The sequence below is a fragment of the Poromitra crassiceps genome (genome assembly GCF_964638095.1).
Source record: "Poromitra crassiceps genome assembly, chromosome: 7".
Taxonomy (NCBI): Eukaryota; Metazoa; Chordata; class Actinopteri; order Beryciformes; family Melamphaidae; genus Poromitra; species Poromitra crassiceps.
Window position 1 is genome coordinate 20,106,314 of NC_139628.1, and position 23,661 is coordinate 20,129,974.

Here is a 23,661-nt window from a genome sequence, read left to right on the forward strand (position 1 = left end):
AGCTAATGCATCTAGTGGAAGTCAATGTGGACCAGTGATGTCATTCATGCACAAATGACATCACTGGTCCACAACTTAACTCAAGTCAACTTTCAATCACTGTCAAACTCAATGAATGTCTGCAAAACTGTTTACACTGCTGGCTGGTAGCAGGTAGGTGATGCAACTGCAAAGCCTGTATTGGTTATCATGACTAGTTACGTTATTAACAAATACTCTTTCCAGAGCTGATGTGGTCTGTCTGTCTGTCTGTCTGATTGTGTTTCTGTCTGTCTGATTGTCTGTCTCCCTGTCTGTCTGTCTGTCTGTCTGTCTGTCTGTCTGTCTGTCTGTCTGTCTGTCTGTCTCTCTCCCTGTCTGTCTGTCTGTCTGATTGTGTTTCTGTCTGTCTGTCTGTCTGCTTGTCTCTCTCTCTGTCTCTCTGTCAGTAGGTGTCAGGTCCAGTCTTTTTCAGTAGGTTTGTATCAGAGAAGTTACTGCAAGCCCACGTCACTCCTCCCCTGGATGGCTGCACCTACCTGGGCCTGGACTCTGGAGCTCCGCCCCTCCAGGTACCTGTCTGTCTACCTGGCTGCACTCTGGTTTTGTTGTCATGGTTTATTTTTTCCAGTCCAATTTTCCACAATAACAACAATACAGTCCTGCAGATGGTCTAGATCAGTGGTTTTCAACTGGCGTGCGTGCGTGCGTGCGTGCGCGTACGCATGTGTGCGTGCGCTCTGTCTTCCTGTCGTTGTGCAGATCTCTCTCTTTCTGGATGTGCTGAAGACTCTCTGCTCGGATCAGACTCAGGATCAGTTTGTGAGTGAGGAGCGAGCCGGCTGCAGTTCGGCCGTCGGCCCACAAGGGGCAGCGGTGAGGAGCGGGAGGGCGGAGCTGTGGAGGATCCTGAGAGGAACGCTGCTCAGTCTGGGTAGATGTCTCTCGCCCCTCCTCTCTCTCTTTAGACCATCTATCTTTTATCAAGACTAATGCTGAATGGCATCACAGCAAACAGGCCACGCAAAGTGAAACCTTATTCAGTGTCTATGACAGGGAGGGACGGGCAACTTTGATGATAGAGAGGGCCACACAAAAATGGCGTCGCTACCAGAGGGCCAGATTGTGACCGTGCACTTCCGCCAGTAGCCTAATACTGTAACACCATCACTCCCAATTATAGCTACTAATTTGATGAGGACTGGTAATCAAAGTTTATTATACCAACATTTATATTTTTCATATTCAAATTTAGTAATTCTTCCATTCAGATGACACCATAAACGTTGCTCTAGCTTTAAAACAGCCCGCTACAGCAATTTGATGGGGTACATCACCCACATAATGTGATATTAATCAAATTTGTAATGTTGCATGTGCAATGTGCATCCTGGATATAGTTTGTTACAATAGTGTTAGCTCCAATGCTAACGTTAAACAGTATGTGGATGGACAATGCTAGTGCCATGTTCTGGGATGTACAGTAAAATAAAAACACAGATTTGGGTGGTCTAACCCAGTGTTTCCCAACCAGGGGTACTTGGGAAGATTGGGGATTACAATTTATTTACAAAATGATTAAAACATCATTTCCAAGTAATTTCATAGGCCCATCTTAGTAAAACTGACGACTTTTTCCAATTGAAAACAGTTAGAATTGTATTAAAGGGGGTAATTCAAATGATTTTCATTTAATAATCAGATGTGTTAGATAGGCGTACTAAAAGTTTAATATCATTTTAATAAAACAAATTTCAGAAAATCATCGACACACATGAGTGAGGGGGTACTTTGGCATGGCAGAACAGCTCAATGGGTACATAAGACCAAAAAGGTTGAAGGTTGGGAACCACTGGTCTAACCTAACCAAAAACATCTGCCTTGTGTAAAAAAGAAAAGAAAAAAGACCCAGGGGCCACACTGAGTGAGGTCGGGGTCTATGAGTAAAGTCAACATTTTCTGTGGTTCTAATAATTTCTGTGAAATAAATTATATTGTGTAAATAATTTGTTGTTACCTTTTCACAGCTGTCAAACAACAGCATGATCGTTGGGGGAAAAGTTCTTGAAGTTTCAAAATGATAACATGACTCCTCTCTTGTATGGAAGTTAGCTAGCTTCTTAGTGCAGTACAGTATTTTAGCAAGTAATTCTATGAATCGGTGAAGTTGTACCAGAAAACCATTTTAGCCTCTTCCGGATGTCCATGTCCTGTTCTCAACCAGGTCCTCATCCATGCTTTTGTCTCATCCTGACAGTGTATGTCCCTGGAGGTTGCTATGACTACATGACCCTGTCTGGAAAGCAGCATGTGGAGCATCTGAGCCGTGATTGGACGGAGAGAAACACCCCACCAAGGTCCTCAGATACCATGATGACTTTCAGCAGCACTGACCAGCTTCCTGTTTACCCTCAGAGAGAGCGAGGGGTGAGCGAAGGAGGCCGGGTGATCAACAGCATCCTAGAGGGAGACGTTGCCGTTGCGAACGGAGCTGTGGTGCAACACTGCCACCTACAGGTCAGGAGTAGCCTAATATTCAGACTGAATAGAGAGCCGCAGGAATGAGTCCGGAAAACATCAATGCTAACACTCCCGGTTCTTCACTGTTTCTGCCTATGGGATTTTTGAATGCGTTTTTGGCGCGATGCTTCAAATAAGGTCTGTGGTTAACGCAAGCTTATTCAAACGCGAACCAGTGTTCACTGTTGAGTCGACGGGGATATTATACGTCAATAACGTCATCACTTCAAAGGACGAACACGGAAATTCTCCTTCCCTCACCTGGTTCAGCCCGGGGTATTCAGTGCACAGCAGCGCACACATCAACAACACTCCAGGTTAAGTGGTGACGTGAAGGGGAAGCCTGTGCGACACTGTGTGTAGTTCTGCACAAGCACAAGCTTTTTACTTCTAGGGCTTGCATTTACACTTCAAAACTCATGAAAGTGGTCCTCATGTGTGAAGATTATCCCGCTGAACACTGGTTTGCATTTGATTAAGCTTGCGTTGCCCAGAGACCTTATTTGAAGCATCGCGCCAAAAATTAATTCAAAAATCCCATAGGCAGAAACAGTGAAGAACCATGAAGTCCGGGACTTCCGCGTTCCGACTACAAAAATACGTCATCCCTGCGGCTCTCTATGTCTAGCAAACTCTCTATGTCTCTACTTGTCTCATACACTCATATCCATCTTCTAGTCTGACATTGAGCTCTGTTTGAGTTATTTCTATGACGGGATCCCACCAGGGGAATTCCAACCAATCACTAGAGACCAAATCCAACGTATATCTGCCTGAATGACTGTTACTCCAGTCGGAGGAACGTGAAAAAAAAAAATCTCCCTTTTGAATAAATGCCCTCCAAGCAGTGTGCATTTGGATTTCAAAGTAATTGGTACTTGTAATTAATTTAAAACAGTCTTGACAGCAGCCAACCCCCGTAGCCATTGTTGTTTATACTCCTCAGGGAAACGTTATTATGGATCCCACCGGACAACCACACTTGACAATGGCTGGTCCCGCCCGTTGGGCTGTTTATTGATGCTGATTGGCCAATCGTTAGTCCCACTCGGCGCTCATTGGCTCGGAGGGTTAGAAAGATTCGGCGGATTCGAGGGTCTGGACCGAGGCTAGGAGTTTACTGCAGTTAATCCAGAGTCTAAACTCCAACAAAAACGTATTCTGCAAAGTAACTAGTTACTAAAGCTGGCAGATAAATGTAGTGGAGGAAAAAGTACAAAAAAGTAGAAAAGTCTCGCAGAATGGAAATGCTCAAGTCAAGTGCCAGTAACTCAGGGGCCCTGTACACGAGGACAGTTTCTGAGAGAAACGACACAATAGCGTTTCCTTCACACCTTTTCCCTGTTTACATGAGCGCTGTTGAATTTTTAAAACGCAGTAATGTACATGCCAGGTCGCTAGGTGGCAGTGTGATCACCTTATTCTTTGCCCATACAAGGACGCTTACTGCATGACGTAATTTCGCTTTAAACGCGGAAGTAGAGTACACTTTCCGCAGTCATTTAGACTTGCCAAAAAGCTTTTTTCAAGCTAAAAAAAACCCCCAAACTGTTAAAGTTTTAATATTTGTCGGGTGAGAATGTAACATATATGTGACCAGTTTATCAGAATAACGCCTATTGGAAATCTTTAACGAGCAGCGAGGACCGGGAGCGCTGACTGTGATCTGTCACCCTACTGCTACTGGCAGTGAGAAAACTGTCGACGTGCTTTGTAACTATAACGTTAAATGCCGACCGGGTACAGCCATCGGCTCCTCGCAGCAGTAACGTTATGAACATGTAACTGAAGTTGGCCGCAGTGTAGCTTAATTCTGAATGTTGCCAAACTTAATTCATACTGACGTTTTATTTGGTGGCCAACTCGCGCACGGCATCGCGTGTGTCGCCTGTGCAGGCACGTCAGAGTTTCTGAAATGTGCCGTTCCAAAGTGATTACATGGAGCGCTCAGCGGGAAGCGTATCAAACAATTTCACTCTGGAGGGTGGTTTTAAAATGTGTCGTTACCTAAGCGCGAATTCGCCGTCGCCGTCTAAAAGGGAGGCACTAACGATAAAATAATTCCCTGTTTCCATAGGAAACCGTCCTCGTGTAAAGTGCCCCTCAGAATTGTACTTCGTTACTTTTTGAAGCCACGAGTTTGTCATTTTGACCGTCACCATCTTGGGTTTTTGGAGCCATTGTGTCCTCCTCCTCCTCCTGTAATAAGCATGTTTGTATGTAGATTCTTGACACATTGTGTCCTCCTCCTCCTGTAATAAGCATGTTTGTATGTAGATTATTGATATATTGTGTCCTCCTCCTCCTCCTGTAATAAGCATGTTTATATGTAGATTCTTGACACATTGTGTCCTCCTCCTCCTGTAATAAGCATGTTTGTATGTAGATTATTGACACATTGTGTCCTCCTCCTCCTGTAATAAGCATGTTTGTATGTAGATTCTTGACACATTGTGTCCTCCTCCTCCTCCTGTAATAAGCATGTTTGTATGTAGATTATTGACACATTGTGTCCTCCTCCTCCTGTAATAAGCATGTTTGTATGTAGATTATTGACACATCATGTCCTTCTCGCTCACTGTGTGACCCCTTGGCCCAGGGTCCTCTGGACGTCCCGTCAGGTTGTTTACTGTCGGGTCTGGACCTGTCCTCATCACACATAAGTCACCTGGCGCTGGCCGATGACATCATCATCCAGGGACATCGTATTGAGCTAGGAGAGCTGAAGCTGAATGTCTACACGGTGATGGGAGCGCTGGACGACCTGGAGGTAAAAAAAATAAAAAAATAAGATTTGTTACCAGCTCACACTGGGTAGACTGGTGTATTATCTGATAACTGATGATTGATTATTGAATTGATGATTATTGAATGCTCTTTGAGAGCTTTTTCCATCCTGACAAGAAGAACATTCCGGAGGACTCACCGAATACCTGTAATTGTTTTAGCGTGAAAGCGGTCACATGTATTAATTTACAGTCGATGTGGAATATTGGCAGCGTCAAGCCAAACACTGTTGCTATCAGCGTTCAAACACCCGCCACCATCTGAGACCTGAAGGAGGGTGTCACTGAGACAGGAAGTGATGTGGAACTTCCTGTCCTCCTCTGTGCTTCCTCTCTCACCCTGGCCTCCTCCTCCTCCTCCTCCTCCTCCTCAGCTCACCTGCGATGTCAGCAGCGCCTCCTTCCTCAACCACAGTTGGAGTCTCTTCTACAGCAGAACTGGAATCCAGTAGGCCTGCCTCAATTCTTCGCTAACCTGAAATCAGCTGCTTAAGCCCATTGATACCTGATGCAGCATTTGCGTGTATATCCCTCATTTGTGTGTGTATCCCTTTAAGACCGCGAACCGCGTCACGCGGTTCGCGGTCTTAAAGGGATACACACACAAATGCTGCATCAGGTATCAATGGGTTAAAGGAACACTCCGCCCATTTTCAACCAGCTTTGTATCATTAGAACATCAGTAGTATATCAGAAAACTGTAAACGGTTTTGAAGTCATTCATCTAGTTTGACAGTTATTGAGAGTTGATTTGAGTTAATGAGTTATTAATTTGAGTTAGTGTGGACCAGTGATGTCACTGGTCCACACTTTAACACTCAATAACTGTCAAATTAAATGACAGACTTCAAAACAGTTTACAGTTTTCTGATATACTACTGATGTTCTAATGATACAAAGCTGGTTGAAAATGGGCAGAGTGTTCCTTTAAGCCCATGGCACATATAATGTATAATGTTTGATCGGTGTGCCATGGGCATTAGTGTTCAGATGTTTACCTCTCATACATAATATATACTGTATACATGTGCAGTGTTTGGAGGGTTACTTTTCAAATGTATTCCGCTACAGATGACTGAATACATGGCCCTAAAATGTCATTTGTAACCTATTCCATTAGATTGCTCAAGTTAAAGTCCCTGGAAACCAAACATAAATATGTGTTTTGAGTTTGTCACATCCCAGGGAAATTTCTTATTACCCACCCAGTCAAATTTGAACTGAATTGAATGTCGCCCAGAAATGTTGGCGGCCCACATCCCACTGTAAACACACATCCCACTGTAAACACACATCCCACTGTAAACACACATCCCACTGTAAACACACATCCCACTGTAAACACACATCCCACTGTAAACACACATCCCACTGTACACACACATCCCACTGTAAACACACATCCCACTGTACACACACATCCCACTGTAAACACACATCCCACTGTAAACACACATCCCACTGTACACACACATCCCACTGTAAACACACATCCCACTGTACACACACATCCCACTGTAAACACACATCCCATTGTAAACACACATCCCACTGTAAACACACATCCCACTGTAAACACACATCCCACTGTACACACACATCCCACTGTAAACACACATCCCACTGTAAACACACATCCCACTGTAAACACACATCCCACTGTACACACATCCCACTGTACACACATCCCACTGTAAACACACATCCCACTGTAAACACACATCCCACTGTAAACACACATCCCACTGTAAACACACATCCCGCTGTAAACACACATCCCACTGTAAACACACATCCCACTGTAAACACACATCCCACTGTAAACACACATCCCACTGTAAACACACATCCCACTGTAAACACACATCCCACTGTACACACACATCCCACTGTAAACACACATCCCGCTGTAAACACACATCCCGCTGTAAACACACATCCCACTGTAAACACACATCCCACTGTACACACACATCCCGCTGTAAACACACATCCCGCTGTAAACACACATCCCACTGTAAACACACATCCCGCTGTAAACACACATCCCACTGTAAACACACATCCCGCTGTAAACACACATCCCACTGTAAACACACATCCCACTGTACACACACATCCCGCTGTAAACACACATCCCGCTGTAAACACACATCCCACTGTAAACACACATCCCGCTGTAAACACACATCCCACTGTAAACACACATCCCGCTGTAAACACACATCCCACTGTAAACAGTACAGAGGCCAATATAAAGGCCATGTAACGATAAGAGGAGCTGTCCATCAGCCCCACACAGGAATCAGAAACTAAAAGTGACCGGCTGTCTGCAGGCTAATTAACCAATAAATATGATAAATTATTTTTCATTACATTTTCATTTTTCATTTCCATTACATTTCTCCATTATCATTCGATAATGGAGAAATGCATTCTCATAATAATAATAATAAAATCCGCAAAAATCGTAATATTTTGCAAATCATTTGGCGGTTCACTTGCAATACCTTCAAGGCCCACAGGTTGGGAATAACTGCTCTACTACAACTACAATACCTAATAAAGGCTGGTGGCTGGTGAGTGTAAATTTCCTCTTCTTCTCCTCTCAGGCCAGAGGAACTGTGGGTAAGAGGAGAGCAGCGCTCCCTCCTGGAGGCTCGTCTCTTCCCGGTCCTCCACCCCAGAGGGGGCGCTGTGGGCGTGGAGGCGGGCGTGGGCTGGCTGCTGGGGGCCGGTGGCTCCCTGCGGATGTGGAGGGAGGCATGGAGGCTGTCTCTGAGGGAGGTGCTGTCACTCAGCCACCAGGAGGCGGAGCTCCGCTGGAGGGAGGAGCTAATGCTGCTGGCGGGCAGGAGGAGGGTGGAGGACGTCCTGAGGAGCCGCTCAGACGTTTGCCTGCTGCCCTGCTTCAGGGCCGCTGTGCTGGGCGGCCAGCAGGGGGCGCTGCTGGAAACACTGGACTGCAGTGAGTCGCTGTCATTGATTGTATAAAAATAATGGACGTAGCTACCATGACGTCACCCATCGCTTTGTGGACAGTTTGGCATTTTGACCGTCGCCAGAGGCAATTTGGTTAGCTTACTCACTCATTTGATGATGCACGTCGTCCACGATAGTTCGGGTGGTCGGATGGTGGTTTTCAATGTACATAGGCTACTGAGGAATTGGGTTGAGTGAGGTGCGGCAAACTGCTTGGCTTTTGAAATGGTTTACAGTTTTGATATAGCAAAATGTAGTATAGTGGAGTATCGTATATACCAGTATTTCTCAACACGCTCTGGGGACCACCAGCCGTCCTTGAGGGGGTTCCTGTGGTCCACAGGAAATGTATCAATTGTTAAACTTCAGCATTACTTCATTTACGAGAATTTTGCCGACTTAGAGAATGTACAAGAATGATTATTTTGATCGTAGTTTAACTGTTATCTCGACCTACAATATGTCCTTACAGGGTGGAATTCTGGAGAAAATCATCTCCAACAATAAAATATTCTAAGATTTGGGGTCTGAGAGACAAAATCTTATCAAATGGGGGTCCTTGATATGAAAAGAGTTGAGAACCACTGCGTATTGTATATACTGTAAGTAAGGTCATGGAAAGACCCCCTAAAGTCAAAAATCAGTTTATCTTCTTGTTCCTTCAGTTGGATGTCTGAGCTTCACTGTGCAGAGTTCGACACTAGAAGCTGTTTCCACGATCGTCTGCTGAACATGGAACGTTTCTCTGAGCTCACTGAAAAGGCCATTTTCAATCAGCATGATTAGTGGCATCACGAGTACTGGGGCCAATCCCTGTCCAGTATTCAGCAGTTAAAGCTCTTGTTTGTGTGATGTGATTGGCTAGTTATGTTCTAGATAACCCTGATTGGTTGCTTTAGAAATTGTAATGAGGCAGAAGGAGGGCAAGTCATTTGAAGGATTTTAAGAAGATCATTTGTCCTTTTTTGGGGGGGGGGGGGGGAACCGTCAGACACAAATTATTATTCAAAGTAGAATATTTTATATACATCTTAAAACATGACTTTAGGGTACAAAGTACACCTTCTTTTCTAATCAATCAACCTCCCAAACTGTGTCTCTCCAGTCGCAGCGGGTACGAGCGTGGCGGCGGGGGCGGGGCCAGGGGCAGAGCTGGGCGTGGCCTCTCGCTGTCTGTCCTGTATCGCTGATGTGTTGGTGTGCATGGCGGGGGGGGAGGGAGGGCTGAGGAGCGGGCCGGCCGCTAACCAGGCCTGGAGCTCCGCCTACGCCCTGCTGGAGGACGGGGACCTGAGGGGCGGCGTTCATGCCCTCGCCGCGCAGAGAGCTCATTGGCTGAACAGGTGAGAGGGGGCGGGGCTAGAGGGATTGTTTTTCTGTGTGTTCCCTGAGCAAAACTCAGGGAAAATCATGAGCGATGATAGGCGGATGTCCCGCCTAAAGGCAGGTGATTGGAGAAATAGGAGCATTCATAATTTCTCCAATCACCTGCGTTCAAACTTCCTGGACTGTTTTCCCCCCAACTTCCTTTGACCAGGTTCTGTGGGCGTGAAGCATTCGAAGAATGTAGATAAGACAGTCTGGCTTGAGAGACTTAAAGGATGGCTTTACCGATAATCAGCCCACTTTGTATGATATATATTCTCGGTAATATCAGCACATGGGCAGTGTTTACCTTCTCTCTCTGTTTACCTCACAGAGAAAAATCCTCCTGCATAAACTCTGCCCCCACCAGCTGCAAGTCATTAAGGTTTGTTAAGGCTCTCAATGTGATTCTCCGTGGATGTGCGCATACTTTAAAAAAACAAAAAAAAACAATAACAGCTGCCCTCAGAGCAGATTCTGTGTCTCGAGCAGAACTTCCGCAGCTCCATTGTGACGTAAAGCGCGTCACAACGGTGCCTTTTGCCAGAGGAGGAAATGGGAGATCTCCGTGAGGAAAACAGAGAGAACGTAAACACTGCCCATGTGTTTGGTGTTCAACCAACCAACCAAAATTCTCTCATGTCACTCCCCTCTTCTGTGGCCTTTACTGGCTTCCCATCTCGGCTCGCATCAAATTCAAGACACTGGTACTGGCCTACAGGGCAGTCCACATGTCAGCCCCTACGTATCTGCAGTCCATGGTCAAGTTCCAAACTTCGCATCGCTCCCTCCGCTCCTCCACCCGTCCAGATCGCCTCGCTCCTCCACCGCTACGTGGGCTAAAAAGTTGCCCGTCCCGATCGCGACTCTTCTCCTCCCTGGCCCCTCAATGGTGGAATGAGCTCCCCCCTTCGGTCAGAACGGCCGAATCACTGCCAATCTTTTGGCGGAGACTAAAAACTCACCTTTTCAGGCTACACCTGGGCCCTTCTTGAACTAACATCTTTTAATTAAAACTAAAAAACTAATGCTACATGTTACTTATTCCTTCTCAAACTACTTCTGACATGGTGCTAGTCTATCAAAATATCTTAGCTGTCATTGATTGTGTTGGATAGTGGTTTTCTGTACTGTTGACAAATTGTGATATTGTAAGTCGCTTTGGACAAAAGCGTCTGCTAAATGACGTAATGTAATGCTCATATTACAGAGATTATAATGATACCACGTGTGTTAATAATCGGTAAAGCCATCCATCGGTAAAGGCATCTCGTTTGACCAGACTCTCAGAGAGTCCGGCTCAACCTACTCTCTGTTTAGAGCTGTACCAGAGCTGGAGAGTCTGGCTCAACCTACTCTCTGTTTAGAGCTGTACCAGAGCTGGAGAGTGTGGCTCAACCTACTCTCTGTTTAGAGCTGTACCAGAGCTGGAGAGTCCGGCTCAACCTACTCTCTGTTTAGAGCTGTACCAGAGCTGGAGAGCCTGGCTCAACCTACTCTCTGTTTAGAGCTGTACCAGAGCTGGAGAGTCCGGCTCAACCTACTCTCTGTTTAGAGCTGTACCAGAGCTGGAGAGTCTGGCTCAACCTACTCTCTGTTTAGAGCTGTACCAGAGCTGGAGAGTCTGGCTCAACCTACTCTCTGTTTAGAGCTGTACCAGAGCTGGAGAGTCTGGCTCAACCTACTCTCTGTTACACAGATAGCGAAAACGTAAGTGGCGGGAATTCCCTACTAAATTGGCGGGCACCAGTGGCAGAGCTTATACCTGCATAGTCTCGCAGTAGCCAGCCGTAGATACATCTACGTCTGCAACACAACTCTGAAAAGTGGTTAACGCCCGCCCCTGAAGACCAGAAAAAGAGGCGTGCGTGACAGACATTTGAATTGACCAACCACGGACCTCGTGGGCAGGCTGCGAATAACGGATGCACGCTGTATGACATGTGATTCAGACTCTCCGCCGCTGGAAGCGTGCAGCCTCCTTCCATTGAGTCAGACAAGTACTTTACTGACACGCTGCTCTGCCCCCTGCAGGCCGGACCTGCTGGTTCGGGCGGCGCGGCACTACGAGGGTGCCGGCCAGGTGCTGCTGCGGCAGGCCGTGATGTCATCACAGAGGTTCATATCCATTGGCCAAGGTGAAATCCCGCCTCTAGAGGAGTGGCATGAAGTGGAGTGTCCGGCCAGACTGGACCTGGCAGGTGAGTCGACCACAAAACGGCCGGCACTTTCAAAGTTAAACAGCAGAATGTCTCTCAGCCAATCACACAATGCATGGACAAGACTATCTATTAATAATCTGTAACGAAGGAGGAAAGTTTGGCTGTTATCCTTTTAAAAGTGACCAAAAAGTGCCATCGATTCATTGAATCAGTTCCATCATTTGGTCTAAAAAGTTGCATTGTTTGTGTTGAGGCGGCTGGAGCGACACTCCACCCATCGCCTTTGAGCTTGGAGGCTCAGTGACCAACGTTGCAGTGAAGGTGGATGGGAAGCGTCCTATTGGTGCCAGGGCCCGTCGCATCAGAGTGCCCCGCCTCCTATTGGTCAGCCACACTGGAGGGCGGGACAGTGGGGTTTCCATGGAGACGGTGTGTGAAAGCCTGGATGACCTGAAGGACCACTGTCAACCACATGCCCCTGGTAACCAGGTTTACTATGCGATGGGCGAGTTATTATGGGATAGATAGGATATTAGGGGATGGACAAAAAGGTCACCATGGTTACTGTGGGATGAGCAGGGTACTATGGGAAGGACCAGAGGTTACTATGGCACAGGACAAGATCAGTGATATGGCTTTAAATGAGTTTTAATTCCCCTACTGAAGTGTGTGTGCATGTGCGTGCGTGTGTGTTTGTTGTGGTGTGTTTGTGTTTTGCAGGGGCCCTACTGAAGGCAGTGTGTGTGTGCAGTGGTCTTGTGTCTCTCTCCTCCCAGCATGCTCTGGGGGATCAGCTGATGCAGCGGTGGGGAGGAGGGGTGGAGCTCCACAGCTGGTCAATATTGCCCACGGGATCTGGACTGGGTGAGAGCCTACTGCCCTTTTTCCATTCGTACTTTAGGCCAAGCTGAGCCATGCTGATTTGCATTTCCATTAGCAGTTTAACTGTGCCAAGTCACCTTCTCTTAGCCTAGGTAAACCCAGCCCCCACGTGATCTGCTCTCAGAGTTCCCAGTCACTAGGTGACTGAGAACAGGTCTGAGAGCAGGTCACGTGGAGGCTGGGTTCACCCAGGCTAACCTTCTCTGGCCTGGTAAACCATCTGGTCATGTGACCTTCTCTGGCCTGGTAAACCATCCGGTCATCTGACCTTCTCTGGCCTGGTAAGCCATCTGGTCATGTGACCTCTGGCCTGGTAAACCATCTGGTCATCTGACCTTCTCTGGCCTGGTAAATAGGGGTGGGAATCGCTGAGTAGCTCACGATACGATATCGTCACGATACTTGGCCCTCGATAACGATATTATCACGATACAGCGATACTGCGATAATCGATATATTGGAAGACGATACATCACGATACCTGTGTAACTGAAGAGAAAAAAATACCCCTAAAAGGCAAGAAGCAGGTATTATGTATTTATTAGCAGAATTGACATGAACTCTCTCAGAGTTCACTCACTCACTCATACCATTTTCGATACCACGGAGGAAAAGTTACACATTAAGTCTTTTTATTATTATTATTAAAACAAGAAAACCTATATAACCTACCTACGGTACCTATATAATTTCTAAAAGTAGATATTAATGATCAAACATTTCTATTCATGTAGCCTACAGTATTTATGTTTTTGTTTCAACTACAAACATAAATAAACGTCAACTTGAAACTATGTTTGAACTACCACACACAGCATAATATTTTAGCCTGTTTATTAATTATTATTTTTTTTTTTATTTTTTTTTTTTAAATAAACATATCGATACTTGGTGCCAGTGTATCGATAACGTATCGCAAGTGGAAATATCGCTTATCGGATATTTTGTCCCACCCCTACTGGTAAACCATCCGGTCACGTGACCTTCTCTGGCCTGGTAAACCATCCGGTCACGTGAACTCACATTTGTTTCATTCTGCGGGACTGTCTGGCCTCCAGCCCTGGGCGGGTGTTTTCAGAAATTTCAAAGTGCACGGGCCAATCAGGGACCTGCCTCGTAGTTGACATCATAATCGGCCAATCAGCGACACCGCATACAAAGCAGTAATGGCTGCTCCCATGGCTTTACGGCTTGAGCAGTAACGTCAATGTTCGTTGAGTTTACACAGCCATAGGTGCAGTTATTGCAGCAATAGACCCAATACCAAAATACGTTTCTGCCGTTCTTCCTAGTGGATTTGGATTTGACTTTATCTGACGCTAATTAGCTGATGGACTGGATTTGGCGATGCTGATTGGCTGAAGGAGTTGTCTGTCAAGGCAAGTACTCAACACCCACTGAAATGACTGTGCACAGCTTGAATTCCAGACGAAATCGCAGAACTAAACAAAATGTGAGTTCACGTAACCCGGTGGTTTCATCTAGGCTAGAACTTCTCTGGAGTCGGGCCCAAAGTGCGCCGGGTCCGCCTCCAAGTGGGCTGTGGTGATGTCTCGCCAACCGCCGCCGACCCCCCTTCTCCCCCTCAAACAAGCATGAGTCTCTCAACCGCTCGCAACACACATGATCATTCTGTGCTGGAGACCAGAGAAAGACCTTTGCAAAAGCCAGCTGTGGTCAGCTGCTCTCAGTACGTCTGTACTTTATTGTGAAAAACGTATAGGAAATTAAATGTTTAGCCACCGTTTTACAGCCATGATTTCTTTTTTACAATATATTTATAGATTTTTCCACATTAATAAAACAAATAGACAAACATGTTGGGTGTTGGTAGGCAGGGAATCTCCCGCTACACTACCCGGACACCCCACACATTAGCCAATGAAATTGCAATAACCGCAACCTTGTATTTAGCGTTTGGCTATGGGCCTCGAAGCAGACAGTACCCCACTCTTCCTGCACATCCTCCCTCCAGACATACAATCGACCATCAGAGGACTTAGTAGACTCAGTAGAGCCATCAACCAAAATGCTGTACAAAAAATAAATGTGTCCTTTATTATACAAGTAGTTAGAAGTTGCTTGGTCCAGAATAGACGGGGGGTTTAGTTCACTTTTGACTTTGGGTCACATTCATAAAACGTCTCACTTGCAAAGATAAAAAAAAAAGTGTTTGTTAGAGATATCAAATGTTGCTTTAAAGCAGCTACGAGCAAGATTTTCGATTGTTATTAAACAGTCTAAATTTAATATTGATGCCTCACATCTTACCTCTAATAGTAGACGAGACCAACGCCGAGTAGCCTCGCTTGAACCTCGAGTGAAGAGTCGAGGCCAGTGTTGTCTTGATGATTAGTCTGTCTGCGGCCGGGGCAGATCAGGAAGTGAAATGAAACGGTTTGGGGCAGCCACTTCGGCCTTAACCACAAAATAACAAAATTACTTCCAAACAAACTGTTAGAATATAACGAGAGATGTTCGCGAGAGTAGCAAGCCCCTGGATGTTGCGAGCATGGCGTTCTCCTTGTTTATGGTCTGTTGCTAGGCAGAGCGAAACGGTTGAAGGCAGGCAGCTGCCGTAAACCGTTTCGTTTCACTTCCTGGTCTATCCGGCCCGCCGGAAGACAGACACAGACTATATAATCATCAAGAGAGCAATCTCAGATTCACACGGCTTTGGTCTCAGCTACTATTATAGGTAAGATGTGATGCATCAATATTATAATTATACTGTTTAATAACAATCGAAAATCTTGCTCGTAGCTGCTTTAATTACCTTCGATGTCATCATAACCTCACCATTGTACAAATGTCCAGTCTTACGTAGCTCATTGTTAGCCCAGAAGCATAATCCCGGATCTTCTCCCTGTCTTAGAATGGTCATTTCCTCAGTAGCCTGGTAAACCAGCCGGTCACGTAAACTCACATTTCATTTCGTTCTACCATGCAGACCATCTCCACCTCCAACGCTGGGGGGCGTGTTTTCAGAAATAACAAAGTGCTCTAGCCAATCAGTGACCCGCCTCGTAGGTGCCCAGATTGGGTTAAACACAGCCTGTGGCATCTGTTATTGCAGATCAAATTGTACACACGTTCTTTAGCTCTGTAAAAAAGTGATAGAGGCGGAGCTAAAGGGATATAGTAGTTTAGGAAGGATATTTATCTTCAGTATATTGACCAATTGTAGAAATAGGTCAGTTTGACCATCATGGTATACAGCCTGCTGCTTTTTGACAAGCGCCTCATCAGTTACTGTAAAGACACACCTTCAAGCAGGTAGCTCTGTTGTCATGGAAATGCAAACCCCTGCTGTGCTGAGTCAAGCCAGGTCAGCACATGTACAGGTGGAAAAAGGGCTATACAACATTGATCTCCTGTCTGCCTGCAGGTACCAGCAGTATCCTGGCGGGGGCGCTGCTGGCTGCCGTCTACAGATGCACCGGCCAAACCTACGACACCGACTCCCTCATCCACGCCGTCCTACACCTGGAACAGATACTAACCACAGGTCTCTCTCTCTCTCTCTCTCAAATGTATCACAGATTTTAACCAAAATGTCAGAAAATCGGCAAATATGCAAAATAATGTGCATTTCCATCCACTGCTATTATGCGACTTTTTAAGCACCACTACGGTCTAAGAATTGTGCTGTTTATTTACCATTATTGACCTTACAAATTTTCCACCTCCCGCAAGCGTGAAAACTTTTTTGTGATATTATTTTTTCGAATTTTGCAGCGTTTCCACTCATGTTTTTTATGCGCAAATTGGACATTTGTATAAAAACAGGTGGATGGAAACTCAACTTGTGTCTGCTGCTTTCTCCGGTCGGACTGAACTTCCTCCTCTCCTCTTCTACTCTCCTCTTCTACTCTCCTCCTCTCCTCTTCCCCTCTCTCCTCTCTCCTGACCTCTCCTTCTATCTCCTCTTCTCCTCTCCTCCCCTCCTCTCTTCTCCTCTCCTCTAGGGGGAGGCTGGCAGGACCAGGTAGGCGGTCTGGTGGGCGGAATCAAGGTGGGTCGTTCCAAAGCGTCGCTCCCCCTGCAGGTGGAAGTGGAACATCTCAGTCCTCCAGAACACTTCCTGGCTTCCCTGGAACAGCACCTCCTACTGGTCTACACTGGCAAAACCCGCCTGGCACGCAACCTGCTGCAGGTTAGTCCGACTGTCTGCTTGTTACCTGAAGGTCGCCGGTGGACCCCATGTGTTTGGCCGGCCAGATGTGTTCGAGGTCCTGCGTGTAAAGATATGATTGGCTGTAAGTCTGAGAACAGCCGTCAGCGCGAACAAGCAGCTGCCAAAACAGTGACATTAGCTAGATAGCAATTTGTCTGCGTTAGCAAGCAAGCTAAGGTTTAGGCCTCTCCTCCCCTCTCTTTTTCTTTCTCTCTCCATATGCACAGCCAGCTAAGGTGAGGTGTACTACTAGCTTCACGAGACAGTCTCTAATTTTCTGGCTAGGCGGGAGTGTTGCCATATGGGAAATGTTGAATTATCCTACCAGAGGGTCAACATTATCGCTTTTTTGGAGGGAAATCTGCTGTTTTCACTGAAGTCTCTAGCTGCTCCTTTTCATTCTTCTTCTTCTTCTGTGGTGTTTTATGGCAGTTGGCATCCTTTAACGTTGCATTACCTCCTCCTTCTGGATTTATCCATCCACTGTTTCCCTACATTGTGTCCCTCTTCGCCCCTCAGACACCACCCGTGTGCCACACCCTGCTCCTTTTCAGACGTGCTCATGCATTGTGCTTAGGACCTTTCCGTTGGAGCAAGACATTTCTTTTTCCCCTGATGTTTTTGGGACTTGGCTTTTCAAATCTGATCTCGGCCTGCATTTGTACGTTGCAACAACGACAAAAGGCTTTAGCGTCACAGCCTGCAACAGCTTTCTTGCAGCCAGTGAATGTAGGGTCGATTCCCATTCAGTCCTGTCCTGTATGTTAGTTTTCCATTCAGTCCTGTCCTGTACGTTAGTTTTCCATTCAGTCCTGTCCTGTACGTTTGATTCCCATTCAGTCCTGTCCTGTACGTTTGATTCTAGGGCTGTGGCGATTCACTTATCTCCCGATTCGATACTATCACGATTCTTGGGTGCCGATTCGATTTATATTGCGATTCTTAAGTATTGCGATTCTACGATTATTGCGATTCGATATTACGATTTATTGCGATTTTTGTTTATTTTTTTCTTTTATTTTTTCAGTTTGTTTGCTTTTTTACACTAGATTAGAACATGGGAAAAGTTGAATCATACACTAGAGACTGTATATTATATATCATGAGTAGGGCTGGGCGATATAGTTAAAAACAGGGGCGGACTGGGATCATAATTCAGGCCGGGCATTAGATACCAAGCAGGCCAGGCCGATATGGGCCAACGCGCGTGAAATTTGGGCCGTTTGAAGCCAGATTTGGGCCGTTTGAAGTCCAATTTTACAATGAGATGCACCCACTTTAACCCTGAAGTGTAATTATTACTTCAGACTAACTAATAAAGTAATAAAACCACTAGTAAACCAGTAGGCGGCGCCTGGCCTGCTGTTCAGTGAGTGGCCTGACTACAAGCACCCAAAAAAAAAAAAAAAAAAAAAAAAATTATTTTTAATTTGCGATTATCGATTCTGGAATAAAAGATCGATCCAAAAAATCGTGACATTAAAAATCGCGATACTTAGGTGAATCGATTTTTTCCCCCACCCCTATTTGATTCCATTCAGTCCTGTCCTGTACGTTAGTTTTCCATTCAGTCCTGTCCTGTATGTTAGTTTTCCATTCAGTCCTGTCCTGTACGTTAGTTTTCCATTCAGTCCTGTCCTGTACGTTAGTTTTCCATTCAGTCCTGTCCTGTACGTTAGTTTTCCATTCAGTCCTGTCCTGTACATTAGTTTTCCATTCAGTCCTGTCCTGTATGTTAGTTTTCCATTCAGTCCTGTCCTGTACGTTAGTTTTCCATTCAGTCCTGTCCTGTACATTAGTTTTCCATTCAGTCCTGTCCTGTATGTTAGTTTTCCATTCAGTCCTGTCCTGTACGTTAGTTTTCCATTCAGTCCTGTCCTGTATGTTAGTTTTCCATTCAGTCCTGTCCTGTACGTTAGTTTTCCATTCAGTCCTGTCCTGTACATTAGTTTTCCATTCAGTCCTGTCCTGTATGTTAGTTTTCCATTCAGTCCTGTCCTGTACGTTAGTTTTCCATTCAGTCCTGTCCTGTACATTAGTTTTCCATTCAGTCCTGTCCTGTACGTTAGTTTTCCATTCAGTCCTGTCCTGTACATTAGTTTTCCATTCAGTCCTGTCCTGTACGTTAGTTTTCCATTCAGTCCTGTCCTGTACGTTAGTTTTCCATTCAGTCCTGTCCTGTACGTTAGTTTTCCATTCAGTCCTGTCCTGTACGTTAGTTTTCCATTCAGTCCTGTCCTGTACGTTAGTTTTCCATTCAGTCCTGTCCTGTACGTTTGTTTTCCATTCAGTCCTGTCCTGTACATTAGTTTTCCATTCAGTCCTGTCCTGTACATTAGTTTTCCATTCAGTCCTGTCCTGTACGTTAGTTTTCCATTCAGTCCTGTCCTGTACGTTAGTTTTCCATTCAGTCCTGTCCTGTACGTTTGATTCCATTCAGTCCTGTCCTGTACATTAGTTTTCCATTCAGTCCTGTCCTGTACGTTAGTTTTCCATTCAGTCCTGTCCTGTACATTAGTTTTCCATTCAGTCCTGTCCTGTACGTTAGTTTTCCATTCAGTCCTGTCCTGTACGTTTGATTTCCATTCAGTCCTGTCCTGTACGTTAGTTTTCCATTCAGTCCTGTCCTGTACGTTTGTTTTCCATTCAGTCCTGTCCTGTACGTTTGATTCCCATTCAGTCCTGTCCTGTACATTAGTTTTCCATTCAGTCCTGTCCTGTACGTTAGTTTTCCATTCAGTCCTGTCCTGTACGTTAGTTTTCCATTCAGTCCTGTCCTGTACGTTTGATTTCCATTCAGTCCTGTCCTGTACGTTAGTTTTCCATTCAGTCCTGTCCTGTACGTTAGTTTTCCATTCAGTCCTGTCCTGTACGTTTGATTTCCATTCAGTCCTGTCCTGTACGTTAGTTTTCCATTCAGTCCTGTCCTGTACGTTAGTTTTCCATTCAGTCCTGTCCTGTACGTTAGTTTTCCATTCAGTCCTGTCCTGTACGTTAGTTTTCCATTCAGTCCTGTCCTGTACGTTTGTTTTCCATTCAGTCCTGTCCTGTACATTAGTTTTCCATTCAGTCCTGTCCTGTACATTAGTTTTCCATTCAGTCCTGTCCTGTACGTTAGTTTTCCATTCAGTCCTGTCCTGTACGTTAGTTTTCCATTCAGTCCTGTCCTGTACGTTTGATTCCATTCAGTCCTGTCCTGTACGTTTGTTTTCCATTCAGTCCTGTCCTGTACGTTTGTTTTCCATTCAGTCCTGTCCTGTACGTTTGATTCCCATTCAGTCCTGTCCTGTACATTAGTTTTCCATTCAGTCCTGTCCTGTACGTTAGTTTTCCATTCAGTCCTGTCCTGTACGTTTGATTTCCATTCAGTCCTGTCCTGTACGTTAGTTTTCCATTCAGTCCTGTCCTGTACGTTTGTTTTCCATTCAGTCCTGTCCTGTACGTTTGATTCCCATTCAGTCCTGTCCTGTACATTAGTTTTCCATTCAGTCCTGTCCTGTACGTTAGTTTTCCATTCAGTCCTGTCCTGTACGTTTGATTTCCATTCAGTCCTGTCCTGTACGTTAGTTTTCCATTCAGTCCTGTCCTGTACATTAGTTTTCCATTCAGTCCTGTCCTGTACGTTAGTTTTCCATTCAGTCCTGTCCTGTACGTTAGTTTTCCATTCAGTCCTGTCCTGTACGTTAGTTTTCCATTCAGTCCTGTCCTGTACGTTAGTTTTCCATTCAGTCCTGTCCTGTACGTTTGATTCCATTCAGTCCTGTCCTGTACATTAGTTTTCCATTCAGTCCTGTCCTGTACATTAGTTTTCCATTCAGTCCTGTCCTGTACGTTAGTTTTCCATTCAGTCCTGTCCTGTACGTTTGATTTCCATTCAGTCCTGTCCTGTACGTTAGTTTTCCATTCAGTCCTGTCCTGTACGTTTGTTTTCCATTCAGTCCTGTCCTGTACGTTTGATTCCCATTCAGTCCTGTCCTGTACATTAGTTTTCCATTCAGTCCTGTCCTGTACGTTAGTTTTCCATTCAGTCCTGTCCTGTACGTTAGTTTTCCATTCAGTCCTGTCCTGTACGTTTGATTTCCATTCAGTCCTGTCCTGTACGTTAGTTTTCCATTCAGTCCTGTCCTGTACGTTAGTTTTCCATTCAGTCCTGTCCTGTACGTTTGATTTCCATTCAGTCCTGTCCTGTACGTTAGTTTTCCATTCAGTCCTGTCCTGTACGTTAGTTTTCCATTCAGTCCTGTCCTGTACGTTAGTTTTCCATTCAGTCCTGTCCTGTACGTTAGTTTTCCATTCAGTCCTGTCCTGTACGTTTGTTTTCCATTCAGTCCTGTCCTGTACATTAGTTTTCCATTCAGTCCTGTCCTGTACATTAGTTTTCCATTCAGTCCTGTCCTGTACGTTAGTTTTCCATTCAGTCCTGTCCTGTACGTTAGTTTTCCATTCAGTCCTGTCCTGTACGTTTGATTCCATTCAGTCCTGTCCTGTACGTTTGTTTTCCATTCAGTCCTGTCCTGTACGTTTGTTTTCCATTCAGTCCTGTCCTGTACGTTTGATTCCCATTCAGTCCTGTCCTGTACATTAGTTTTCCATTCAGTCCTGTCCTGTACGTTAGTTTTCCATTCAGTCCTGTCCTGTACGTTTGATTTCCATTCAGTCCTGTCCTGTACGTTAGTTTTCCATTCAGTCCTGTCCTGTACGTTTGTTTTCCATTCAGTCCTGTCCTGTACGTTTGATTCCCATTCAGTCCTGTCCTGTACATTAGTTTTCCATTCAGTCCTGTCCTGTACGTTAGTTTTCCGTTCAGTCCTGTCCTGTACGTTTGATTTCCATTCAGTCCTGTCCTGTACGTTAGTTTTCCATTCAGTCCTGTCCTGTACATTAGTTTTCCATTCAGTCCTGTCCTGTACGTTAGTTTTCCATTCAGTCCTGTCCTGTACGTTAGTTTTCCATTCAGTCCTGTCCTGTACGTTTGATTCCATTCAGTCCTGTCCTGTACGTTTGTTTTCCATTCAGTCCTGTCCTGTACGTTTGTTTTCCATTCAGTCCTGTCCTGTACGTTAGTTTTCCATTCAGTCCTGTCCTGTACGTTAGTTTTCCATTCAGTCCTGTCCTGTACGTTTGATTTCCATTCAGTCCTGTCCTGTACGTTAGTTTTCCATTCAGTCCTGTCCTGTACGTTTGATTTCCATTCAGTCCTGTCCTGTACATTAGTTTTCCATTCAGTTCTGTCCTGTACGTTAGTTTTCCATGCTTACTTTTGAGCTGTTCAGACGGCTCTGCCCTCCTTCTTCGCTCCTCCCAGGTCTCTCCTGTCCTCATGTTCCTGTTCAGCTGCAGCACCACTCATTTTCTTTACTTTTTCACCATCTACATGACTCCCCTCGCTCGTATCTTCTTCTTATCTAGGTCAGAGTAAATTATATTATATGCTGCTGCCTGCGATGTGTTGTGTCAGGTGGGTTGAGGGTTTTTTACTGCCTAACATTTTTTTCCCTTTATGGTTTTTGTATAGGCTAGCTAGAGTGTAATTGCATAGTATAGTTTTTAGTGTTTTTAAAATGTAATGATTTGTCATATGCCATTTGCTGGCAGTTATCTTTGTAAACCATGTCCAGCAAGGACCACAATGGAAACAAGGATGCTAGCTTTCTTGTGTTATCTTTGACAGTTTTAAAATTGTACATGGAGCTCATATCGTGTATCTATTTTTTATATTGTCCAATAAAATCAATCAATCAATCAATGAAAACACTACTGGATTCAAGAAAATCAAATGTCCAAGACTGATCTGTGGAACTACTGGGGTCCAATGTTGACCTGTAGGGCTGGGGGTGCGTGACGTAAGTGCGGGCGAGGAGCGCTTGCATTGTGGTCCAGTATGACAATCGCGGCTAGGCTAGTATAGCAGCCACACCAAACTCCATTCATCTGGCAACAAAATGTGGCCCTGTCTATCGGTAAATTGAATACCACCAGAACATAATTTACAAACAGGACACAATCATAGAAACAGGCACAGCTCTGGTCCAGTTTGATATGCAGTATAATACTACAGTCACACTATAATACTGTATTATAGTGTGACTACTGTTGTTGTTGCTGCTGGTTTTTGTGACGACGATGACGACGATGATGATGATGATGTAATCTTCCAGGATGTGGTGCGTAGCTGGTACAGCCGCCTGCCCTCCATGGTCCAGAATGCACAGCAGCTGGTGGCCAACAGTGAGGAATGTGCCAGCGCCTGTTCACACGGTAAGACTCAATTAAAGGAGACTAGATGAAAGGGTAACTAAACCCTAAAACACATTTTTTGTTTCAGCTTTACACCAATGTATATGTATATATATGTATATGTATATGTATATGTATATGGCTTCATGGCCTTTTTGAGTAGTGTTGGACTGAAGGACTCTGGTCAAAATCTCTACATTTGAGAGGAAACTGTCCTACAAACTTTATGATTTTCATGCAGCAAGTCTGCCATCTAGTGGTTGAAAGTTTCAACTTGAAACCCACTTTCACAGTTGAGTTTGCCCAAAGGCTACTCTTCAGTTTATACTAATATGTCATCAACGCCCCTCACCTGTAAGGAAAGGAGTTCATAGGCCCTTTTCACAGCAAACAACCATCTTGATGTTGCGTTGACTTCCTGATTTATCACCTCTAAACGGTTGCTGTGAAAAGGGTCTACAGACTGTTACGTTATACTCTATTGACTTGAGCCTAACATCAGTGGTTGAGTTGAGTGGTTATAGCTAGATTGTGTGCTGTTATACTGTAGCATAGATTATTTTAGTGTAAA

At 45.1% G+C, this 23,661-nt stretch overlaps 1 protein-coding gene across 1 annotated transcript in view; it reads left to right on the top strand.

The window, feature by feature from the left end:
* Positions 1-23,661, top strand: part of LOC310780173 (L-fucose kinase-like) — a 40,377-nt gene that overhangs the window by 12,603 nt on the left and 4,113 nt on the right. Inside the window, exons 8-20 of the mRNA XM_083640748.1 lie at positions 432-551; positions 742-913; positions 2,237-2,496; positions 5,099-5,269; positions 5,660-5,733; positions 7,898-8,253; positions 9,373-9,610; positions 11,667-11,833; positions 12,048-12,275; positions 12,515-12,658; positions 16,065-16,184; positions 16,645-16,832; positions 23,012-23,111. Of these exons, the coding sequence (XP_083496874.1) occupies positions 432-551; positions 742-913; positions 2,237-2,496; positions 5,099-5,269; positions 5,660-5,733; positions 7,898-8,253; positions 9,373-9,610; positions 11,667-11,833; positions 12,048-12,275; positions 12,515-12,658; positions 16,065-16,184; positions 16,645-16,832; positions 23,012-23,111 (2,338 nt within the window). The remainder of the gene's footprint in view (positions 1-431; positions 552-741; positions 914-2,236; positions 2,497-5,098; positions 5,270-5,659; positions 5,734-7,897; positions 8,254-9,372; positions 9,611-11,666; positions 11,834-12,047; positions 12,276-12,514; positions 12,659-16,064; positions 16,185-16,644; positions 16,833-23,011; positions 23,112-23,661) is intronic.